At 43.2% G+C, this 25,976-nt stretch overlaps 1 protein-coding gene across 1 annotated transcript in view; it reads left to right on the top strand.

The window, feature by feature from the left end:
• Positions 1-25,976, top strand: part of LOC134934690 (hepatitis A virus cellular receptor 2 homolog) — a 137,949-nt gene that overhangs the window by 50,804 nt on the left and 61,169 nt on the right. The window contains 1 exon segment of the mRNA XM_063930063.1: positions 25,413-25,748. Coding sequence (XP_063786133.1) covers positions 25,413-25,748 — 336 coding nt within the window.

Below are 25,976 nucleotides of genomic sequence, written 5' to 3' on the forward strand. Positions count from 1 at the left end.
GCATTGATGGTGTGAGACGGAGCTGCACAATAAAGACAAAGAGACTCAGAGAGACGTCTTCGGCGCTCAGCAGGAGTTAAACGGGAACGGCCAATTTGCATGGGCTCGTCTTTAGATGGTGACAGTTGGCGAGGAGGAGGTGCAGAAGATTTTGGAGCAGATGATCTTCCACGCTCAGTTGCTCTCTCTCTGAAACGTAAATCAACTTTCGTGCAGAGTAAGATTAGCTCATCTAACTTGGAAGGTAAGTCTCTGGTAGCTAACTCATCTTTAATACGCTCAGATAAGCCATGCCAAAATGCAGCATACAGGGCCTCGTCGTTCCATGCCAGTTCGGATGCCAGGATCTGGAACTGTATAAGATATTGTCCTACAGTACGTGATCCCTGGCGTAAACGGAGAATCTCAGATGAAGCTGAAGTTACCCGGCCTGGCTCGTCGAAGATACGCCTGAATGTTGACACGAATGCAGTGTAGGAGGATAGCAGGGTGTCGGACCTCTCCTATAACGGTGATGCCCAATCAAGGGCTGAGCCACTGAGAAGAGAGATAATGTAGGCAATTTTAGTACGGTCACTGGGAAAATTGCCAGGTTGTAGCTCAAAATGAATTTCACACTGGTTGAGAAATCCCCTGCAGAATCTTGGAGATCCGTCAAATTTTGCTGGCGTTGGAAGATGAAGACGGGGAGCAGAAATGGGTAAGGTGGGTGGGGTTATAGCTGGAGTCACTGTGGTTGACGCACTGGACGCGCCTGATCCACGGAGGGTTGTCTGAATCCCATCCAGCCGAGTAGAGAGATCCTGGAGACAGCGGACGATGTGGCCCTGTGCAGCCTCCTGATGTTCAAGTCGGGCTGCCAGTTCTTGCATCGGCCTGGCCGCTTGATCCTGGTCTCCGGCTGGATTCATATGTTCAGTGCTTACTGTCACAACTGAGGGCCTGAGCTGACGGGAGGCAGCCTCAGTTGTAGGGGCGGAGATGTAACGGAACCTGGGAGGTTGTATCAGACCCCTAGACATGTAAGTAACATGTAGAATAACTGCCCGAAGGCGTGACCATGACAACCAGGATAAAAGTCAATGATGTTTATTATGACATACTCCGTAACACAGCAGCAAATAAGAAAACATAAAACTCAGCAGGGAAATAATACAGTTCCTGGGTACTACAGGGTCGCAAGGACCACAGGGCTCTGGTAGTATGAGATAGTTCTTAATAATCTTCTAGGTGGAAAGTCCTTACCAGGCCCGACTGTAGCAATGGAAATAGCCCAGGATCGTACCAGCTGGTGTTCCAGGAAAAGCTGGGCTGCTGTGGGTAAAACGGCTGCTGTGGGTACTGGCTGGAACCAGACTGATGTTGGCACGGAGTGGATACTGGCTGGAACCAGTTAAATAATAAATGTAGCTTGAGAGCGATGAAATATGAAGTGATGTTTGGAGCTTGAGAGCGGTGAAATAATAATGCCGGTGGTGAGTGGTAATCTGCAGAAAAGGGTACCGGCACTTTAAGAAGAGCTGATCTCTGCTGGAAGCTGATTGCTGTAAGCAGGTGGATCTGTAGCTGGAAGCAGATGAATCCAAATGGATAGGAGAGTCAGGCTACACCGCAGGTGGAAATGCTGGTGCGGGTCTCTTTAGTGGAAGCGTGGAGATAGGAGCTGGAACCTGGAAAACAACCACAGGAGAGAGACAAACTGGAACTAGATTTGACAACCAAAGCACTGACGCCTTCCTTGCTCAGGCACAGATTATTTATACCTGCAGCAAGGAAGGGATTGGCTAGGCAATTTATGCAGATTAACATTGCAAACAGCAGATTGGTGGAAATGAACAGATGACAGAATCCAAGATGGCTGCGCCCATGCAGACACTTGGAGGGAAGTTTGGTTTGTAATCCATGTGGAAATTAAAACAGTAATGGCGGCGCCGGCCACAGGAGACAGGAGACGCCAGACTGATAAGTGCACATTTAACCACGCGGGCACAGCGGAGGCCGCGGCTGACGTAATCACCACTCTGACATTCTGCATGTAGAAACTCAGGAACAGCGGCGGAGGCCGCGGGAGACGCCATTCCGGATGTAACAGGCGTTGCGGTGACCGCGTCTCAGAGTGACAGGAGAGGAGGCAGGAATGTGGACATCAGTATAACAGATGGGATCCGGTCCTGGAACGCTGAGCCAGCCTTAGGAGGCATCTGAAGGGTAAGTAATGGCGTCCAGATACCCGGATCGTGACACTGTAGGCATTCTATCGGCTCTATATGAAAAGGTCATGGTTTTGTTATTCCATGACACTTACCAATTTCCCGGCTTTCGGGGATTGGAAATGTTAAAACACACTAAGGACCTATCCACATGATATTGGTGGAGCTTCAAACTAGGAGGACTAGAGATATTAAACCTCTTGTCCACCGGCCTCCCACCACTTAACTCAAGTACCTCCCCTATCATTAAAGGAAATGGTCCTAGTCCTGACTTGCTGTGACCTTGAGGTACTTGAGAGCATACCCAACAGTCTGTTTGGTTTAACACCTTTCCCACTAATGAGTGATAGTCACCCAATGGATGCCGGTCCATGTTAATGTTAAAACTGGACTGACATTTCTTGATGCACCCATCCTCAACTAAGTTATCACAATGCCTACAGATGCAATTTTCTTCAGCTAACAATCCTTCACAATTCCTTCTATGGTCAATGCTACCAGATCGTTTTCTGATACTCGCCTTTGCTTGGTGATTATGTTGTTCTTGGAAATCTACGCCTCCATCTCTGTCATCAGAACCTTTCTGGATCCTTTCTCGACCTCACTGGTACTCTCACCGAAACAGACTGCTCTGGTCAACATCAGGGTCAACATGAAAACACGGATCACAGTCTCTTGAGGCGAGTCCATCTTACAGGAGGAGAAAGGAGAAATTTGTAATGGGGGTACAGAAAAACAGTTTGAGGGGGAGAGAAACTTGTTACGATAATTAGTTCTCTAGTCTTGTTGTTCCTCTTGTTCTGAGTCATCTCAAAGGTGCTGTCTCTCAGTCTTCTAAACATTCTGGTGATACAATATTCCTTCTAGCTCAGTGCTCTTTCTGTAAGGAGAATAAATCTTGCATTACCATTTATCCAACTGATGTGTGACATACCATCTGTAAAGTATGAGAACATGAGAAAGAAGAAAAAAAACAAAAGAGAGAGAGAGAACAATTCATATATATATATTACATAAACCAACAATAAACAACAACAGGAAAAAAAACATTTTCAGGGAAAAAAAAACATTGTCAGATCTTCCGTTCACCATCAGGCTGTCACATCTACATGTCCAATGGTATCTTTGCATAGTCTCTCCCACCAGTATTTCCATACTCCACCCTTTGTATCTGGCCAGGATACATCGATGCTGGTAGGTCATACTGGGGTTTGGTAGACTTCTGAAAAGGTCAGGTAGTCAGGTGATGTTGGAGCTGTTGTGGTGAACGTCAGAGATGGGGAAAAAGAAACATTTTACAGATACATTACAAATTTTACCCGGTCATTCCTGTGTCTTCAAGGAATGACCTCCCAATTTATTAACTGTTACCTCAGGCTTTATCAAGGTTAATGATCAACTTTCCTAATAATAAATTATATGTGTGGACCAAAATTTGGCATGTGTGATACCTGATTATACTTCCATAACTCTGCTCGTGTTTCTGTCTAGGGGGTCTGACTTTATGTGGGCTGTTGCAGTTTCTGGCATAATGCCCTTTTCTTTTACAAAGATAACAAATCCTTGGTTTCCTCCATGTGCCAATGGCCTGGGGTTTTGGTTGATTTGATGCCTCCTCTAATGCTTGGATGCTCATCACTATCAACCGCTCTTCCTGTGTTTCCCTGGTCCTTTGACTATTATGGTCATGTCGTTGTCTAGGGGGTGTATATACCTTGTGTGTGTTTTTAGACCTACAATCTCGTGCAACATGACCTTCCCTTAAGCAGTTGTAACACCTTCTTACTTTTGACCTATTCACAGGGGTTTGTGGCTTGCTTTTGATGTTCCGGTCATGATTAATAGCGGACTCTTTCAAATCGGCCACTGAGATATCTCTCCAGTTAGGTAGAGAGGCTTGTATACTCGTTCTTAATACTTCCTTTAAACCATTTATTAACACATAAACTGCTACTTTCCTGTAGTGTACATTTGTTTTAATATCTTCTATACCAGTGTATCTAGCCATTTCCTGCAGTGCCCGATGAAAGTAATTAGAAGTGATTTCCCCCTCTCTTTGTCTTATGGAGAAGATTTCTTCCCATTCCACAACGGATGGGAAATATACTCCTAACTGTTGATTGATCTGCTTGATATTCTCCTGATTGTGTTCCTCCGTACAAGGTACTTCGGTGTCTAATTCACAATCAGTAATAAATTTCGCAGAGTCAACATTGGAGGGCAGACATGCCCTCAGCACTGCCCGCCAACCTTTGTTGGTGGGTTCTGCAGAATTACCTAACTCTCTAATGTACTTCTGACATGCGGTTAGATTTCTCCTGGGATCAGGGAATTCAGACATAATTGTCATCAATTCCATCCTGGACCAGGGACATTGCATAGCAATGTCTCTGATGGGAGTGACCTTGTGACTATTAGTCCTTTCATTGGGGATTGTGTTCACCCTGACAGGATTTTGTTCCATTATGCTATTTTGTGTTAACTCTTCGGTGTATGATGCATTTGTCTGTGAGTAACATACAATACCGTACTTACCTGTTGACACGACCTCACCTGACCCTCCGTTAGGGGGTTCTGCTATTGCCTTTACCAACTTGGCCGTGTCCCTCTGGGTGTCTCGTATGATGACTGCTGGGTAGAGTGTTGACATCGTGTTGGTTTCACCTTCTCGCTGGTAATCCTGAGGGGAGTTTAACATGGGGTGCGACTTGCACGGGTTAACATTTGTAATTTTGACACTTTCATTTTTATAAACATTATTACATTTGTTACTTTCATTCTTAATACAGTTACTAAATGCATTTTTATCGTACACCATCGTGCCATTCTCTGCAGCCATAATCCTCTCCATTGCCATGTCTCTCTTCCCAAGATGAGAGTCAGATATGTAAGTTAAATTTCTTTGCATTTCACTTTCCTGTTGCCACAATTGTAAATAATCATAATGTTTGTTTTGCCTCTTACCGGTCATAACTTGACCTAACCTTTTCCTAAAATTTTGTAACACCTCTGGACAAAAACTGCTTACCCGGGGGAACTTCTCCCCGTCATACACAGTCATTCTTTCCCATTCATTGCACAACATTTCTGTGTGTAGACCATATTTCTCACACATGATATACCTTGCCGACCCGATTGGTCGGTTTACTAAATCAACTTGAACCTGGGTTGATCGCCCCCTACCTGAACAACTGGCCCCCATCTTTGCAGGTGCTGCTTTCGCTACCTCTGACTTCAAATCAGGGTCTCTGGCAGACCTTGCAAAAACCAAGATGTCCGGGGTAAGGCTGCGGTGGGGGTTTTGCTCCGAGGTCCGCCCACTTAACTCCGCCCACGCTGGCTAATACGGCGACCAAAGTCCCCAAAGGTTCCGTACCCAACCTAGGGCCCCTATGAACGTCTACTTGCTCGGGCGTGTGGGAGTATGTTACCCTCCCCAGCAAGTATCAGTTGTTGGAGTGTCCCTGAGTGATCAGGCTACCTCCCTTAAAATAATTTTTTTTTTACACAAATCACGTTAACAATGTGCAAGTAGCGTTCTTATGAATATTCAAGACACGCTAATGCACACAATCACATGCGGTACAATCGTATCTGCACACAAGCAACTAATCTTATGTGCGGAACGATCAACGGAATCGAAAATTTCGGCTGCGAATTCCTTCAGCAATGAGCTTTGTTGGCCTATATGGGTCTCGCACCAACCCTCTTTGGTTGTGCTCTCTACTTCTAGTCTACTGTACCTGAACCTCCTGGTCCGTGACCTCCTGGTCTGTTATGTACAGCAGACTCTACTGCTCTTTATATGTCGAGACTAACAAGGGACGCCTCCCAAGCCACCCCGCGCTATCACTTTCGCTGGTGTACCTCTTTCTAATTTCCTATGGTTCCCACGTCCGTAAAAAGAGAGAAATCTTATATATACACACTCTTACATTCGAACACTCTTATTTCTGTACAGAATTCTTTTTATTCCGTAATAGTCTAAGCCCAGAGGAATTGCACTAGAGAAGGTTTTTCTTTTAACTTTAACTTTTGGATTTGAGATAGATTTGCCTTATTATCGCGTTACTTCCTTATCGCCTACTAAAACAATACTATCGTGTGGTTTGTATTACGTGGGCGTATCCGTACGCTCCATTGCGTAATATACGCTCCGTGTGTCGACCCTTGCGTCGTGTACGCCCCGCCCTTGTAAGGACACGTGTACACAGACCAAGTACGTCCACAGTAACACAACTACACGTTTATCAATGTAAATGATATTTAACTGTAATCATTCACTGGACACCACCCAAATCTCCCTTGTATTTCTAGGCGAGACTGTGTGCGTGCCTTTACAACTATTCCCTTAAATATTACTTTTTTTATCTTTTAACTATTAATAACAACAAATCTCTCAGCACGTTATCAATGGTATGTGGCAATCAGGAGAATGAGATACGGACAAATACTACTAAGCAAGAAATACAGGTGTGTGTGCGTATGCAAAACAGAAACTAAACAGTTTTAAAAGACAATAAAATACTGTTCTTACCTTCCGGTTCCGGATTCCCTCAGCACTCCTTACTAAGCGAAGCAGACGCTTATCTGGTCAGCACTTCAGTATCCCCGACCTCCAAACGGTTTAACGAGGGATACTACCTTTCCGCCCTTTGCTGACCGATAAAGTCTGCTTAAAGTTACTTAGTGCAGAAATGTGAAGAGCGGAGGAGCCCCCAATTGACAAAGCCTAATACTTATCCTATAATAAACACTATAAAAGGTTAAGAGACACAGTACGCAATTGGCGCACTAAGTACCGCAAGGGTACGCCCTTAGCGTAGCAGACGCTGTGCACAGGGTATGAACACAGGCGTCGCAGACACTTACAGATTTAAACCTTAATAACTATACCTTAAAAAAATGTACTTATACTGTAAACCTTTATGCAGTGATAATGTGTAGATGCAACGCTGAATAACCCTGTTAGTATAAAAGCTGTATGAGCGATTGAGACGCTCAGAGAACCCTTAGCAATATAATAAACACGCAAATGCCTGTCTAAGGTTCCAACACTTTTAAGGGAGAGAATGAACGTTCAATTGCAAAAGAATACACGATACAATTTATACACTACCATGCTAACATTAATGGTCAAAAATGTGATCACAATTGGATGCGCTTTAGATACAGTATGCAGCCAGACCGTAATATCCTATTTGAAGGGTTCCCCGTCACCTTCACCAAACACCAAACCAAAAGTACAAAGAAGGATAAACTTATCTGGCGCTACTGATAGGTTAAAGGTCCATACGAATAATCCTTCAGTGCATATCAATCATGAGGATTTGTATCCACCCAAAAGTAAAACAAAGTTACATATAGTGAAGTACAGTTTTTAATTCTGGTTTCAGGTAAATAACAGTTAAAATGAATTATATATAAAAGCTCCACACACAACTACATGAATAAAATGAAAGTCTTAATGACTGTGATTGAATGAATTACCAGAAGCAAAGAACTGACAAATCAGTTCAATATCAGCATATGTGTAGTGGGTTCCGGATTCCCACAGATCTTATATCACCGCTGAAACCGCTTGCCTGGACTTCACCTCGTCACTGTCACCTCGACCACCAAGTATCGATGTCCCTGCTCCAACGCGTTTCCACCTCTCAAACTGAGGTCTTTTTCAAGGAGATTCCGGGCTGTGTGTGTGGAGAAAAGCCCCCAAATATTTAAAAGCAGTCCTATCCAATCCCCGTCTTACAACTACAGCTGATAGTCGTGTAGCAATCTACTACAAATCCCACAATACATTATGCTAAGCTGATACAAGTTCCCGTAGTGACGTAACGTCACTTCCGGTCCGTCATGGAACTCGTATATCCACTAATCCTATTCAATACACCAGGCTACTACCTGTATACTATACATCATAGACATCATATACTCCACATCACGGGGGTGCACAGCTGTGTCAAGGTGGACGATACTTTTATCCCTCAAAGTTTTTAAGTTATTTACGTTTGTGTGTCCATGGTAACGGGAGAGGGGGCGTCAATCAAATCCAGATGGTATTACGTCACTTCCGGTGATGTCCATCTCCATAGCTACCTGGGCCGCGTGTCCATTTGTTACCCTATACACTCCTAAACATTTGTCCCATATCCCATGTGTCAGGAGTGTACAGCTATGTCATGAAGGACAAATTTCCCCATCTTCCAAAATAATATGGTCCCTCCATTAGTGTGTCCGTAGCAATATAGGGCAACGGCCGGCTTTCAATGATGTTACGTTACTTCCCGTTGCGGTCGTATAGCTATCATACTCTGTAGCTGTAGCAGTCTATCCTTGTCGTGTCCCGGGTCTTCCCATGATCCCTATACATAGTATCACTACCAGTCCTTTGATCATTGTGGGATGATCCCGGGGACAATGTTTATGAGTTTGAATAAGCAGACCAATATAAATTCATATATAGTCCAAAGGAATTGGGGAGACGATGTCCTGTAGTTAATAAATAGGAAATAAAGGAGAATAAAAAATATTGATAAAAACATCTACCAATGACATAAATAATCCCCATAAATATAGCAGCAGTATCATCACTCAAGATAAAATACCAACACGCAAATATAGGGAAATACGAAATGTAAAATATATATACAGATGGAGTATAAAACGGAATGTGTTCATAAAAACCATTTGATCTCGAAATCATTATTAAGTCCCCCAGGTTTAAGGGTTCCTAACTCAAAAATGGTGCGCATTTCAGATTTCGCTAGCTGACTGGCCAAATCTCTTTGTCTCCAGTGTCCCGATATCTGTTTCAGACCAAAAAATCTTTTGATATTTGATATATTACTTCCATGCTTTTGTCTGAAATGTTCCGACAATGCATGGGTCTGCAGCCCATTCTTAATGTTACGAATATGTTCCCCTATGCGGATTTTCAGGGCTCTAGATGTCCGGCCTATATATACCAATCCGCAGGAGCACTCAATACCATATACAACGTTTTTAACGTTGCATGTAATGAATTCATTGATCTTAATGGTCTTCCCGTTGATCTCTACTTCTGTGAGTTTTTTGTTATCACCCTTTATTCCTTTACAGCTTATGCAAATACCGCACCTAAAGAATCCTTTTGTTCTTACTCCAGCATTTACTGGTTTGGGGGGGCACATACTCCTTACAATTTTTGAACCTATGTTTGGTGCCCTCCTGTAGATGCATTTAGGTTTTATAGGTAGTGATTTTCCTATAATTGGATCATTTCTTAAAATGTTCCAATGTTTTTTGAGAATCCTCTCTAAAGATTTGTATTGGCTGTTGAACGTTGTTATGAATGCCAAATCATAACTGTTGTCCTTAGCGGAATTGGTGTTTTTTTTAATCAATAGTTCCTCCCTATTTATTGTGTCTATTGTACTCATAGTTTTGTCCAATGAAGTTTCACAAAACCCTGAGGCTAGGAACTTATCCCTCATCTGTGATGCTTGTTCTTTATAATGATCGTTCTTAGAACAATTTCGTTTAATCCTTCGTAGCTGTCCCCCAGGGATTGCTCCAAGCCAGTTGGGATGATGACAGCTTTCTGCTCTCAAAAAAGTGCCCGAATCAGTTGGTTTCGTGTAGCATTTTGTGTGGAGACTGTTGTTCTCCACAAATATAGTCACATCTAAAAAATTTATAGAGGTGGTACTATCCTCAAAAGAGAACTCAATATTCATCTCATTGTGATTAAGATAAGAATAAAAATCACTGAGGGTATCATGGCCCCCCTTCCAAATAAAAAAGACATCATCAATGTACCTTCGCCAGGACACCAGGTCCGCCCCAAAAGGGTTATGGTTCCAGATTACCTCATTCTCCCAATAACCCATAAAGATATTCGCATAACTTGGAGCGAACCTGGTGCCCATGGCAGACCCCACTTTTTGAAGATAAAAGGTATCATTGAACCGAAAATAATTATTGGATAATATGAAATGAACCCCTTCTAAAATAAAGTCCTGAAGTTTACTGTCCAGTGTACTATTTTCCAGGAATGTTTTTACAGCTGTTTCTCCTTTCTGATGATCAATTATTGTGTATAAGGATCGGACATCCGCGGTGACCAGAATCCAGCCTTCTTCCCATGTAAGAGTGTTAATAAAATTAAGCACATCCCTTGTGTCTTTTAAATGGGAAGGGTTTGTTAAAACCAAAGGCTGTAAATAATAATCCAGAAATTCAGATAGATTGGCTGTAGCCGACCCAATGCCTGACACAATGGGTCTGCCCGGAGGATGAGTAGGGTTCTTGTGGATTTTTGGAAGTATATATAATACAGGAGTTGTAGGTTCATTATTGAAAAGGAATTTATATTCCTTCTCATTTAGAACCTCCAAATCTCTATATTTGTCCAACAAAGCCTTCAGATTGGTGAGAATTCCATTCGTAGGGTCTGAACGTAATTTTTGGTATGTTGTTCTTTCGTCCAGCTGTCTAAGAACCTCCTGTTCATACCACAAATTGGACATAACAATACTGCCGCCTTTATCAGCTGGTTTGATCACTAGCTCAGTATTTTCCCTTAAATTCTTAAGGGCCTCCCTCTCTTTTCTAGTCAAATTATGTCTGATGTCCTTATAGCTTAAATTTTGTACATCGTTGATGCAGAGATTGAGGAACATATCCAAAAAGTTCCCCCTCATATGGGTGGGGTTAAATATGGATTTAGGTCTAAAGTGGGTTCCCTCATCCAATGCGTCATCCACTTCTCCATTCTGTTCCTTATTCAGAAAAAATTTCTTGATGGATAATTTTCTGATGTACTTATTTAAGTCCACAAATGTGGAGAATTTATTTAAAGGCAAAGAGGGGGCATATTTAAGGCCCTTCTCTAACACACTTATTTCTTCCTTAGCCAGAATGTGTGAAGAGAGATCGAATATTTTGGTTTTTCCTTCATATCTAGGTGTGAGTTCCTTATCCTTTCGTGTAATTCTATTTAATTTCTTACTGATTTTATTTCTAAGCTGTTTCCTGACCTTTTTTGATGTCTTTCCTCCTCTATTACCCCTTCTAGTCCCCCTTCTCCAATTTACCTTACACGATTGCGATTCCGTGTTCGGTACAAAAAAGATGGTGATTCCCCAACTTCTGACAATATCTGGTATCTGTCATTCCTGTGTCTAGGGACAACCATTTCTTTATTATTCCCACCTCCGTGTCTATATTCATATTTTCTCTGATTCACAACATCTTGCCTTACTCTGCTGGAATTATGACTGTCTATGACATCTTTCCTACGGTAATCCCTCTGATCTTTTTTCCATTCATTATAATCTCTGTACCGGGGTCTCTCTCTGTGTTCTCCTTTGTCTTGTATCTTGTTACGATTAAAATGCACCACTCTTTTCCTGTGTGAGGGATCCCTAACTTTAGGTGTACAAATATGATAGACGACCTCTTTATCTCTTCTACCACTTGAGGACAAATCATGTTCATTATGGATTTCCTCATCGGAAGAGATGTCCATTCCAACCCCTTCCTCTGGTTCATCTAGATCGTTATCTGTTGTTTGACTATAGTTTTTATCTCTATTAAATTTGCGAACCTTTTTCTCTATGATGTTTTTTTCGTTCTTTCTAACGCTGAGTTCAATCCTTTTCTCCAATTCCTTGAATTCTGAATTGTCTTTCAAAGGAACGATAATTTCCTTTATTTTAGATATCTCAGATTCCAATGTTAATAATTCCTTCCTCCGATCTTCTATAATTATTTTGATCAAAGAGAAGGAGCAGGTTTCTAAAATCTTATCCCAATTGTCTTTAAATTCCTCATTCGACGATGCAAATGAGGCTGCTTTTTTTATTCTTAATCCCTTAGGTATCACCTGGTGGGAGAGGTACCTTTCCAGTGTTACCATCTCCCACCAGATTCTACTCTCCCGTAATAGGGTATGTTCTAATTTCTTCATGATACTGGTCAAATCTTCATCTACCAGGATCATGGAATTACCGTCCTCTCTGAATACATAGTCAAATGTCGACTTCCTGTTCTCTCTACGTTTAAACATTTTTCACAGCAGCACCCCAATAATCACACAATAGGGAAAGAAATGTAACGTATCAATGGTCAAAAATGTGATCACAATTGGATGCGCTTTAGATACAGTATGCAGCCAGACCGTAATATCCTATTTGAAGGGTTCCCCGTCACCTTCACCAAACACCAAACCAAAAGTACAAAGAAGGATAAACTTATCTGGCGCTACTGATAGGTTAAAGGTCCATACGAATAATCCTTCAGTGCATATCAATCATGAGGATTTGTATCCACCCAAATCAGTTCAATATCAGTTCAATATCAGCATATGTGTAGTGGGTTCCGGATTCCCACAGATCTTATATCACCGCTGAAACCGCTTGCCTGGACTTCACCTCGTCACTGTCACCTCGACCACCAAGTATCGATGTCCCTGCTCCAACGCGTTTCCACCTCTCAAACTGAGGTCTTTTTCAAGGAGATTCCGGGCTGTGTGTGTGGAGAAAAGCCCCCAAATATTTAAAAGCAGTCCTATCCAATCCCCGTCTTACAACTACAGCTGATAGTCGTGTAGCAATCTACTACAAATCCCACAATACATTATGCTAAGCTGATACAAGTTCCCGTAGTGACGTAACGTCACTTCCGGTCCGTCACGGAACTCGTATATCCACTAATCCTATTCAATACACCAGGCTACTACCTGTATACTATACATCATAGACATCATATACTCCACATCACGGGGGTGCACAGCTGTGTCAAGGTGGACGATACTTTTATCCCTCAAAGTTTTTAAGTTATTAACGTTTGTGTGTCCATGGTAACGGGAGAGGGGGCGTCAATCAAATCCAGATGGTATTACGTCACTTCCGGTGATGTCCATCTCCATAGCTACCTGGGACGCGTGTCCATTTGTTACCCTATACACTCCTAAACATTTGTCCCATATCCCATGTGTCAGGAGTGTATAGCTATGTCATGAAGGACAAATTTCCCCATCTTCCAAAATAATATGGTCCCTCCATTAGTGTGTCCGTAGCAATATAGGGCAACGGCCGGCTTTCAATGATGTTACGTCACTTCCCGTTGCGGTCGTATAGCTATCATACTCTGTAGCTGTAGCAGTCTATCCTTGTCGTGTCCCGGGTCTTCCCATGATCCCTATACATAGTATCACTACCAGTCCTTTGATCATTGTGGGATGATCCCGGGGACAATGTTTATGAGTTTGAATAAGCAGACCAATATAAATTCATATATAGTCCAAAGGAATTGGGGAGACGATGTCCTGTAGTTAATAAATAGGAAATAAAGGAGAATAAAAAATATTGATAAAAACATCTACCAATGACATAAATAATCCCCATAAATATAGCAGCAGTACAAACCCCATCACTCAAGATAAAATACCAACACGCAAATATAGGGAAATACGAAATGTAAAATATATATACAAAGATTTTTTGGTCTGAAACAGATATCGGGACACTGGAGACAAAGAGATTTGGCCAGTCAGCTAGCGAAATCTGAAATGCGCACCATTTTTGAGTTAGGAACCCTTAAACCTGGGGGACTTAATAATGATTTCGAGATCAAATGGTTATTATGAACACATTCCGTTTTATACTCCATCTGTATATATATTTTACATTTCGTATTTCCCTATATTTGCGTGTTGGTATTTTATCTTGAGTGATGGGGTTTGTACTGCTGCTATATTTATGGGGATTATTTATGTCATTGGTAGATGTTTTTATCAATATTTTTTATTCTCCTTTATTTCCTATTTATTAACTACAGGACATCGTCTCCCCAATTCCTTTGGACTATATATGAATTTATATTGGTCTGCTTATTCAAACTCATAAACATTGTCCCCGGGATCATCCCACAATGATCAAAGGACTGGTAGTGATACTATGTATAGGGATCATGGGAAGACCCGGGACACGACAAGGATAGACTGCTACAGCTACAGAGTATGATAGCTATACGACCGCAACGGGAAGTAACGTAACATCATTGAAAGCCGGCCGTTGCCCTATATTGCTACGGACACACTAATGGAGGGACCATATTATTTTGGAAGATGGGGAAATTTGTCCTTCATGACATAGCTGTACACTCCTGACACATGGGATATGGGACAAATGTTTAGGAGTGTATAGGGTAACAAATGGACACGCGTCCCAGGTAGCTATGGAGATGGACATCACCGGAAGTGACGTAATACCATCTGGATTTGATTGACGCCCCCTCTCCCGTTACCATGGACACACAAACGTAAATAACTTAAAAACTTTGAGGGATAAAAGTATCGTCCACCTTGACACAGCTGTGCACCCCCGTGATGTGGAGTATATGATGTCTATGATGTATAGTATACAGGTAGTAGCCTGGTGTATTGAATAGGATTAGTGGATATACGAGTTCCGTGACGGACCGGAAGTGACGTTACGTCACTACGGGAACTTGTATCAGCTAAGCATAATGTATTGTGGGATTTGTAGTAGATTGCTACACGACTATCAGCTGTAGTTGTAAGACGGGGATTGGATAGGACTGCTTTTAAATATTTGGGGGCTTTTCTCCACACACACAGCCCGGAATCTCCTTGAAAAAGACCTCAGTTTGAGAGGTGGAAACGCGTTGGAGCAGGGACATCGATACTTGGTGGTCGAGGTGACAGTGACGAGGTGAAGTCCAGGCAAGCGGTTTCAGCGGTGATATAAGATCTGTGGGAATCCGGAACCCACTACACATATGCTGATATTGAACTGATTTGTCAGTTCTTTGCTTCTGGTAATTCATTCAATCACAGTCATTAAGACTTTCATTTTATTCATGTAGTTGTGTGTGGAGCTTTTATATATAATTCATTTTAACTGTTATTTACCTGAAACCAGAATTAAAAACTGTACTTCACTATATGTAACTTTGTTTTACTTTTGGGTGGATACAAATCCTCATGATTGATATGCACTGAAGGATTATTCGTATGGACCTTTAACCTATCAGTAGCGCCAGATAAGTTTATCCTTCTTTGTACTTTTGGTTTGATGCTAACATTAATACCTAAACAGAATAACTACACGTAAATATACAATAGTGGCACAACCGTACAAGATAACATATAAGGGGGAAAGAGTGAAATGGCTTACAAAGATGGAGAAACAAAATGGCTGCAGAGAACTTACACACGAGGGAAAACAGTCGCAAGCGCCTTCCTGGATATCCAGCTCCCGATTGTCAGTGATGAGAACCGTTGAGGAGAGTAGAGTGTTGTCTCCCCAAGCCTATTGCAAGTTATATTTATTCACACTAGCTCAAGTCATACTACAATAGATACTGTATGCCCTCTTTCCATTGGTTAGGGGGTGGGACATGTACTGCACCTGGGATCATTGATTAATTCAAGAAGTTGGGTGATGACTAACACTTGTTATTATTTAACATTTCTGTCTTGTGGGAAACTATTGTTTGGGGAAAACAAAACAAACCCTGTCTCTGGGTTTTGTTTTGTTTTCTCACTGTCCACTTTCAGTTGAGACAATGACATCTCAGCAATCATTCTTCTGGAGAGAAACCTAGACCCATTCATAAACAAAAGGTGTCAGCCCTCCTCATAGAATCTCGAAGCTTAGTGTAATTAAAGGCTATTGTATTCCGTCTGCGGGAAAGAAACTGACTGGTCTTAGGTGTAATTTATTCGGAATACAATTAATCTTTAATTACTATTTCTGTGCTTAACTATGCATAAGACCATGTGAAGCCCTCCCAACTACCATAAGCCTAACACCTCTACAATAACCCACAGCTGGACACCAAATACTACCCTGAAATCTTTGTCTAAGCTTTCCCAGCATGCAAAGGGGAATCTCTCAGGTCTAAGAGCCATCTTAGACCCACTGATACCTGCTGAACTCAGGGGAATATTAACTTCTAAAATACATTATTTTGATTAAATATGTAGCGATCGAGTCGCATGCTAGACGCACACAAACTCTACCGTAAATGCACATACCGTGCGCCTGAGCGTGCACGCGACTGCGAATATGCGCACGCACGGGAGGGCTTGTGCATGTGCAGCGAGCACACGCATGGGGATAAAACAAGGCAATGTAGGTTTCTATATTTTTCGACTTTGACAATGTTATATACAGCCTATAGCATAAACCATCTATAGTGTTAATTTTTAATACTGTGATCCATACCATATCCAGAGTATAAAAAGACCAAGGGCGTAGCTACAATAGGTGCAGGAGGTGCGGCTGCTATGGGGCCCAGGCCGCCTCCTGTACCTAGTTTCTGAGCCCCGTTGGTTGCTTTTATTTCTGAGCAGTGTGCTGCTGCACTGCAGCCACATCTGTCCTCCCGACCGGCTCCTCTCCTGAGTCCTAACTGATGCTGGGAGGAGGACAGTGGCCGTGCCTCCTTCCAGTGTCAGTGAGGCAAGACGAGTCAGAGCTGTCCGGGAGAGCAGATGTGGCTGCAATGCAGCAGCACACTTCTCAGAAATAAAAAGCAGGCAACAGGGCCCAATGGTGAGTGCCCGGTTGTTGCAAGTGGACCATTCGTGGTGGGGTTTTTGTGAAGTACACAAGGGGTCTCCTTGGTTAGTGCATGGGAAGGGGTGGGGGTTTGTGGAATTCAGTGTCTGTGAGGGGAGAGCAGAGGGGGCCCCATGAAAATTGTGCTGTGTGGGCCCCCATTGCCCATTGGTATAGCTACGCATCTGAAAAAGTCCAATGTGTATATGAATATGTTCAGGGTCTGTACGAGGTTCTTCTACCGCTCCAGCAGACTCCCACACTTGCTCCAAAGTGCAAGATTGTGGATTGCATTTGGAACCCCCCTCTAGAAATCTTGCTTTGGATATAGAAAACTGGGCTAGCATTAGATCAATTGGGAATCATTCATTTCACTTTGTAAACTACAGTATAATTCTCATGGATCAGAGCTTCAGGTAGCCCAGAACCAGATAGAATCAGGCTTTTTGAATGCTTTATGTATCCTACAATGCGTTACAAAATAAACCTTCTCTAAGCAATGGGGCATATAATTAATGTAGGTTTATGTTGACATGTACATTACAGCACACATCTTTTACTGGACACAATATCTTTAGGATTGTTAATCTCAATGAGATGGAATATATAATTTATACTTACATGTTCCGAACAAGTAAGCGTAAGTGATAAATGTAGACTATAATAACTTTATTGCTTTTTAAATTATGTGTTTCCCAGCAAATGCAAAGAGGTACACTTAGCAGTTTCTAAGTGATACTGCAGAGTGCTCTTAATGTACCCTAAAACAGCATAAGATAATTCATGTTTCTCCAACATGCTGGAACTTTTAGTTCCACAACAGATAGTAAACTTTGTTTACAATTGCTATAGGAATGTTAGTATCACAACGGTTATTATAAGCAACAATGGGGTAAATTTACTAACATTCGTAATTTTCCGTTTGAGGTCAAAGTTCAATCACGAATGACATCGAAAGTGTAAATATGCAACTTTTTGAATTTATTACGACTAATTTACTAAGCTGCTGTATTCTGCATTTTCGTTTTTTTCCGATGTCGATGTCATTCGTTTTTTTAGGCAGTGTTTTACGTGAGTGACTTGTAAAACACTGCCGACTTTAATACAATGAATCTCGGCCGGATCTGAGAGATCCGTGCTGGGCTTCATTGTGCACCTTATAAAAAAAAAAAAAATGTTTAAACTTAAAAAAAAAAATTGCATGGGGTCCCCCCTCCTAAGCCAAACCAGCCTAAGGGCTCTTTGAGCCGGTTCTGGTTGCAAAAATATGGGCAAAAAATTGACAGGGGTTCCCCCATATTTAAACAACCAGCACCGGGCTCTGCGCCTGGTCCTGGTTCCAAAAATACGGGGGACAAAAAGCGTAGGGGTCCCCCGTATTTTTGAAACCAGCACCGGGCTCCACTAGCTGGACAGATAATGCCACAGCCGGGGGTCACTTTTATACAGCGCCCTGCGGCCGTGGCATTAAATACCCAACTAGTCACCCCTGGCTGGGGTACCCTGGAGAAGTGGGAACCCCTTCAATCAAGGGGTCCCCCCCCTCCAGCCACCCAAGGGCCAGGGGTGAAGCCCGAGGCTGTCCCCCCCATCCAAGGGCTGCGGATGGGGGGCTGATAGCCTTTGTTGAAAGTGTTGAATATTGTTTTTAGTAGCAGTACTACAAGTCCCAGCAAGCCTCCCCCGCAAGCTGGTACTTGGAGAACCACAAGTACCAGCATGCGGCAGAAAATCGGGCCCGCTGGTACCTGTAGTACTACTACTAAAAAAATACCCCAATAAAAACATAAGACACACACCTTGAAAGTATAACTTTAATACATACATACACACCTCCATATACACATACTTACCTTATGGTCACACGAGGGTCGGTCCTCTTCTCCATGTAGAATCCATGGTGTACCTGTGGAAAAAATTATACTCACATACTCCAGTGTAGAAGCATCTTCTTGTAATCCATTTGTAATCCAGGTACTTGTCAAAATAAAAAAATGGACACCCGACCTCGCACTGAAAGGGGCCCCATGTTTTCACATGGGACCCCTTTCCCCGAATGCCAGGAACCCCCTCTGACTTATGTCTAAGTGGGTTCCATCAGCCAATCAGGGAACGCCACATTGTGGCATCCTCCTGATCGGCTGTGTGCTCCTGTACTGTATGACAGGCGGCACACGGCAGTGTTACAATGTAGCGCCTATGCGCTCCATTATAACCAATGGTGGGAACTTTGTGGTCAGCGGTGAGGTTACTTTCGGTCATACGGTTATACTTTCGGTTATACTTTCGGTTATACTTTCAAGGTGTGTGTCTTATGTCTTTATTTGGGTATTTTTTTAGTAGTAGTACTACAGGTACCAGCGTGCCCGGTTTTCCGCCGCATGCTGGTACTTGTGGTTCTCCAAGTACCAGCTTGCGGGGGAGGCTTGCTGGGACTTGTAGTACTGCTACTAAAAACAATATTTAACACTTTCAACAAAGGCTATCAGCCCCCCATCCGCAGCCCTTGGATGGGGGGGACAGCCTCGGGCTTCACCCCTGGCCCTTGGATGGCTGGAGGGGGGGACCCCTTGATTGAAGGGGTTCCCACTCCTCCAGGGTACCCCGGCCAGGGGTGACTAGTTGGGTATTTAATGCCACGGCCGCAGGGCGCTGTATAAAAGTGACCCCTGGCTGTGGCATTATCTGTCCAGCTAGTGGAGCCCGGTGCTGGTTTCAAAAATACGGGGGACCCCTACGCTTTTTCCCCCCCGTATTTTTGGAACCAGGACCAGGCGCAGAGCCCGGTGCTGGTTGTTTAAATATGGGGGAACCCCTGTCAATTTCCCCCCCCATATTTTTGCAACCAGGACCGGCTCAAAGAGCCCGAGGCTGGTTTTGCTTAGGAGGGGGGACCCCACGCATTTAAAAAAAAAAAAACACTTTCCCATCCCCTTCCCACTGATAAACATGCACGGATCTCATGGATCCCTGCATGCCTATCCAAACACGGTAAAAAAAAGCAGGTCTGGTTTTTTTAGCACTTTTTCACGAATTGTATTTCAGCACGGCAGTGTTTGGCTATTGTCGGCAGTGTTTGTGATTTGCACTTTTTAGTAAATTCCCGATTTCTACCAAATTGCAGGCGTATTTGACCGATGGTGTATTGATTCGTGTATTTTTCCTAGGACTTCCAAAATATTATGAATGCCCTCATCACTGCCGAGATTTTTGCTTAGTAAATTACCGAAATGAAACTTTGATGAAAAAACGGCATCTCGGTCAAAATCGGGACCTTAGTAAATATACCCCTATGTCTTGACTGGTGGAGCATTGTGGGAGATGTAGTTCAGTGACAGTTGGGAGCTTGTCCAGTTGCACATCCTTAGTGGAATACAGATAACTCTGTCCATGGTGCTGAATTTAATGGCATCACAGTTCAGTGTGAAATCACCTGTTCTTCCATTGCTTTGCAAATAATCACCATTCCCAGGCTGTATATAGTAAGAATGATACAATATTGATACATCTTTTCTTAGCTAGAGACTGACATACTTTATTATCAGTGCATGGCGTAACGTTAGTGAGTATACCTTCAGCTGCAATCACCAACTAGAGTATGTACTCCACTTATACTTACCAATTTGTCAAAATAAGATATAGAGAAAGTGGGGGAGATGTATTAAGCCTTTGAAAGTGATAAAGTGGTGAGAGATAAAGTACCAGCTGATCAGCTCCATGGGGCAGATGTATTAAGCCTGGAGAAGTGGTAAAGCGGAGACAGATAAAGTACCAGCCAATCAGCTCCATGTTACAGGCTGTGTTTGAAAAATGACAGTTAGGAGCTGGTTGGTTGGTACTTTATCTCAGTTCACTTTATCTCTCTCCAAGGCTTAGTACATTGGGGGTCATTCCGAGTTGATCGCTCGATGCCTATTTTCGCAGCGCAGCGATCAGGTGAAAAAACGGCATTTCTGCGCATGCGTATGCCCCGAAATGCACACGCACGACGTACGGGTACAAAGCTCTTTGTGGTTGTGCTCAGGTTCTAGCGAAGTTTTCCTTCGCACTGACGGCCGCAAGAAGATTGACAGGAAGGGGGCGTTTCTGGGTGTTAACTGACCGTTTTCAGGGAATGTTTGTAAAAATGCAGGCGTGTCTGAAAAAACGCAGGCGTGGCTGAGCGTTCGCTGGGTGGGTGTATGACGTCAAATCCGGACACGAATAGGCTGAAGTGATCGCAAGCGCTGAGTAGGTTCATAGCTACTCTGAAACTGCACAAACTGTTTTTGCAGAGCTCGGCTGCACATGCGTTCGCACTTCTGCTAAGCTAAAATACACTCCCCAGTGGGCGGCGGCATAGCATTTGCGCGGCTTCTAAAAACTGCTAGCGAGCAATCAACTTGGAATGACCCCCATAGAGCCCTGTGAGTACCCATCTGGTATCCTGCTGTTTTAATCAGATATGGTATATTTTGTTGACATTCATTATATTGACATTCATCATGTCGATGTGAGGATGGTTCCTATTGGTTTCAATTTATGAACTGATCTAGTGATTTTCGTTTGACCTACAACTGTTATTAGTGCAGGTAATCAGCTATCACATTTACAGGATGCACCAAAGTGACCAAAAAACAGCCACCAGAATAATAGCTGAACACAGTCATATTGATACATTATAACCTGAAGTACTTGTGGTTACCTTGTTCTCATTTTTATGACTCAAAGAATGAAGAAGTCCTCACAATATTATGTCATGTAATATCTACTGAAGAAAGAGTCTCACCTCTGGCAGCTTCTTGTAGAAACAGAGATAAGCGAACTAAGCGTATAAAGAACAATATATACTGAAGTGTTAGAGGCTACATAATACACACAAGATGTCAACTGGGGGCCTGCCGGACACGAGAAGGATCTTTACTGCTATCTGCCTTTATTTTCTTCCCCTCACTGGTGAGTGTCTAAATAAAATAGTTTTATACCATCTTATCATTCCTTTATTATCCATTCATCTATTTCTCATTCTTTTTGCTGCTCTCTGTATGCTGCTTTATTTCTGAAAGTGGCAGGTAAGCAAACTGTCCTGTTAGAAGCATGTACGCTATAGCAGATCTTAGTTTCTCTCTGTATCCTGTTTGGTTTTCAGCATTAAAGAGGGACAATGAGAGCCATTGTAACGGGGTATTCTTAGTTATTAACATAAAGGGCCTAGGGCCTAATTCAGACCTGATCATAGGGGTCATTCCGAGTTGTTCGCTCGCAAGCTGCTTTTAGCAGCTTTGCACACGCTAAGCCGCCGCCTACTGGGAGTGAATCTTAGCTTATCAAAATTGCGAACGAAAGATTAGCAGAATTGCGAATAGACACTACTTAGCAGTTTCTGAGTAGCGCCACACTTACTCGGCATCTGCGATCAGTTCAGTCAGTTTCGTTCCTGATTTGACGTCACAAACACACCCAGCGTTCGCCCAGACACTCCTCCGTTTCTCCAGCCACTCCCGCGTTTTTCCCAGAAACGGTAGCGTTTTTTCACACACTCCTATAAAACGGCCAGTTTCCGCCCAGAAACACCCACTTCCTGTCAATCACATTACGATCACCAGAACGAAGAAAAAACCTCGTAATGCCGTGAGTAAAATACCTAACTGCATAGCAAATTTACTTGGCGCAGTCGCACTGCGGACATTGCGCATGCGCATTAGCGACTAATCGCTCCGTTGCGAGAAAAAAATAACGAGCAAACAACTCGGAATGACCCCCCATATCAGCAACTTTGTTAGCAGTTGGGCAAAACCATGTGCACTGCAGAAGGGGCAGACATAACATGTGCAGAGAGAGTTAGATTTGGGTGGATTATATTGTTTCTGTGCAGGGTAAATACTGGCTGCTTTACTTTTACACTGCAGTTAAGATTTCAGTTTAAACATACTCCACCCAAATCTAACTCTCTCTGCACATGTTATATCTGCCCACCCTGCAGTGCACATGGGGCCTAATTTAGATCTGATGGCTCGCTAGCAAGTTTTTGCAGCTCTACGATCAGATAGTCGCCGCCTACAGGGGAGTGTATTTTAGCTGTGCAAGTGTGCGATCGCTTGTGCAGCCGCTCTGTACAAAAACAGTTTGTGCAGTTTCTGAGTAGCTATGACCTTACTCAGCCGCTGCGATCACTTCAGCCTGTCCGGTCCCGGAATTGACGTCAGACACCCGCCCTGCAAACGCTTGGACACACCTGCGTTTTTCCAAACACTCCCAGAAAACGGTCAGTTGCCACCCACAAACGCCCTCTTGCTGTCCATCTCCTTGCATTAGGCTGTGCGCATGGATTCTTCGCTAGAACCATTGCACAGCAATGATCCGCTGTAGTGCCCTGATCGCTGCGCAGCGAAAAACGCTAGCGAGTGAACAGATCTGAATTGGGCCCAAGGTTTTGCCCATCTGCTTACAAAGTTGCTGCTGCGATCAGATCCGATTAGGCCCAAAGAGCACAGTACTGTACATGTCAACTCTATAGAGATTATTGAAACAGTAACCTAACATCCCATTAAAGAACTAAGACGACTCTTCAGTAAAAATAGTTTCATTCTGTTTCTGGTTCTGTTGGTAGGGTTTACGCTGTTCGCTTTAGAGTATAATCTGTTTAATATGGTTCATATCATAAAGAAGGAATTTGAATTAACTAACCAGGAAACTATGGCCCTCATTCAGAGTTGTTCGCTCGCTAGCTGCTTTTAGCAGCATTGCACACGCTAAGCCGCCGCCCTCTGGGAGTGTATCTTAGCTTAGCAGAATAGCGAACGAAAGATTAGCAGAATTGCTACTAAATAATTCCCTGCAGTTTCTGAGTAGCTCCAGACCTACTCCTAGACTGCGATCACCTCAGTCCGTTTAGTTCCTGCTTTGACATCACAAACACGCCCTGCGTTCGGCCAGCCACTCCCCGGTTTATCCAGGCACGCCTGCGTTTTCATCTGGCACGCCTGCGTTTTTTAGCACACTCCCGGAAAATGGTCAGTTACCTCCCAGAAACGCCTCTTTCTTGTCAATCACTCCCCGATCACTCGTGCGACAGAAAAGCGCCGCTAGACCTTGTGTAAAATAGCACAGTTTTGTGTGAGAGTACTTCGAGCGTACGTACTGCGGCCCGTACGCATGCGCAGAAATGCAGATTTTTTGCCTGATCGCTGCGCTGAGAACAACGGCAGCTAGCGATCAACTTGGAATGACCACCTATGATCTATCTACACATCGGCTCTTTGGGTGTATGTGAAAAGAGGCCAAAGTAGAACAGAAATGCTAATTGTGGAGTTTTGTATTATTGTCTTTTGTGAAAAATTCCTGAAATATATTGGATTGTTTTGAGATGCGATTATTTATATCTGCATTCTGGAATATCCTGTGGAAATTTTGGGATGGGTTATCATGTACTGCTTATAAGTTGCTGGGCAACACTGATGCCTTGGATAGATAGGTAGATAGATAGATAGCCCGTGCTATACAATGCCAAGATTACTAGCATTGTGAAGTGGGAGGTTGGTCCATGATTATGGGATTCTGTACAAATTGCATCATTGTTGACTCAGGAAGTGGGTGGTGTCGGACAGCTCTAGGAGACTTGCGCCACCCAATTTTCAGGAGCCTTGGTCACTGGTCAGTGTATTGCATGCATTGTTTTAGTGCTCCGTGTATTGTATTTAGTGTTGTATGTATTGCGTGCATTGTGTTAGTGCTCTGTGTATTATGTTTAGTTCTCTATGTATTGTGTACATTGTTTTAGTGCTCTGTGTATTGTGCTTAGTGCTTTGTGTCATTGCCCTGTGTATTGCATGCATTGTTTTAATGGACGTGTATTGAGAGGGCAGTAACTAGGTGTGTGTGTGTGGGGGAAGCACTGCACATAGCGCTGCAGGGTAGGGGGCGCTGTTGGCGGCACTTGTCAATTAACTGTTTTAATTACTTTCACTTGCAGCTTTCCCCCTTTCTGAAGCCCAGCATCTCCTGACCACCCCTGTCTCCTACTCTGACCCCTTCTGTCGCTAATACCTATACAACATTCATGAACTCAACTTGAGATTTCTTTGTTATTCAGTCACACCGTCCTTTATTACATTATAAGATACTGACATACCTGGGATTCAAACCCGTTGCCTGTGGCATTGCAGTCAGACAATCTATTAATTGAGCTATCTGCCCTTGCATAGAAAGGTAGATAATTCTAAGCGGGGGAATTCTAACTATTTGAAGCTTAACTTGTACTTTGTGAGAAGGGGCGTCATAGCATGGGCTTCTCTGGGAGCAATCTTGTCATGTCCCTTCCCCATGAGGTATGCTCCTTATGTCCCTACTGGGAAAAAAATATGGGGGGGGGGGGGGGAGGGGACGCCAATTATCTGTCACAGGGTACCAAAAAGTCAAGTTACAGCTCTGGTGTATTATGTTTAGTGTGAGTACCATGAATATTGTGTGTGTGTGTGTGTGTGTGTGTGTGTGTGTGTGTGTGTGTGTGTGTGTGTGTGTGTGTGTGTGTGTGTGTGTGTATACTGTATGTATAGTGTTAGTGCTTCCTGTATGGTGTTTGTGTGTTATCTGTAAAGTGTTAGTACTCTGAGTGGTGATATTCAGTTCCGTTATCTATATTCCTCCACAGCTCTGTCAGTATCAGCTGGAAGTGTGACAGGATATGAGAATGATGCAGTGATCCTGCCCTGTATATACACTGTGCATAAATACCTGCACCATATGTGCTGGGGACGCAGCTGTTCATTATCAGGCTGTGACAATGAGATCATACGGACAGACGGCGGCAGTGTGACCTGGAGGAGATCTGACAGATACCAGTTACTGGGGAACATACCACAGGGGGACGTGTCCCTGACCATCACTGAGGTGACCGAGGAAGATGAGGGAACTTACTGCTGCCGCGTGGAGATCCCAGGATGGTTCAATGACCGGAAACAGGAGGTGACTCTGCAGATACAAAAACGTGAGACACACAGGAGTTCCTATACATGAGAACATATGTGAATTAAGTGATGGAATTATGGGTCTCACACGTTATGGGTCTTTATTCAGGGACTGCACAATGACAATGCTATGGAGTTAGATAACGTTACACCAGTGGTTTCAGTTACTACTATGAAACAATCAGTATTTCTATAGCGTCTCTAGTAAATCCAATATGAAAAGTAATCTTGTTATGTAATTAATGTAG

The sequence above is a fragment of the Pseudophryne corroboree genome, chromosome 6 (assembly GCF_028390025.1).
Source record: "Pseudophryne corroboree isolate aPseCor3 chromosome 6, aPseCor3.hap2, whole genome shotgun sequence".
NCBI lineage: Eukaryota > Metazoa > Chordata > Amphibia > Anura > Myobatrachidae > Pseudophryne > Pseudophryne corroboree.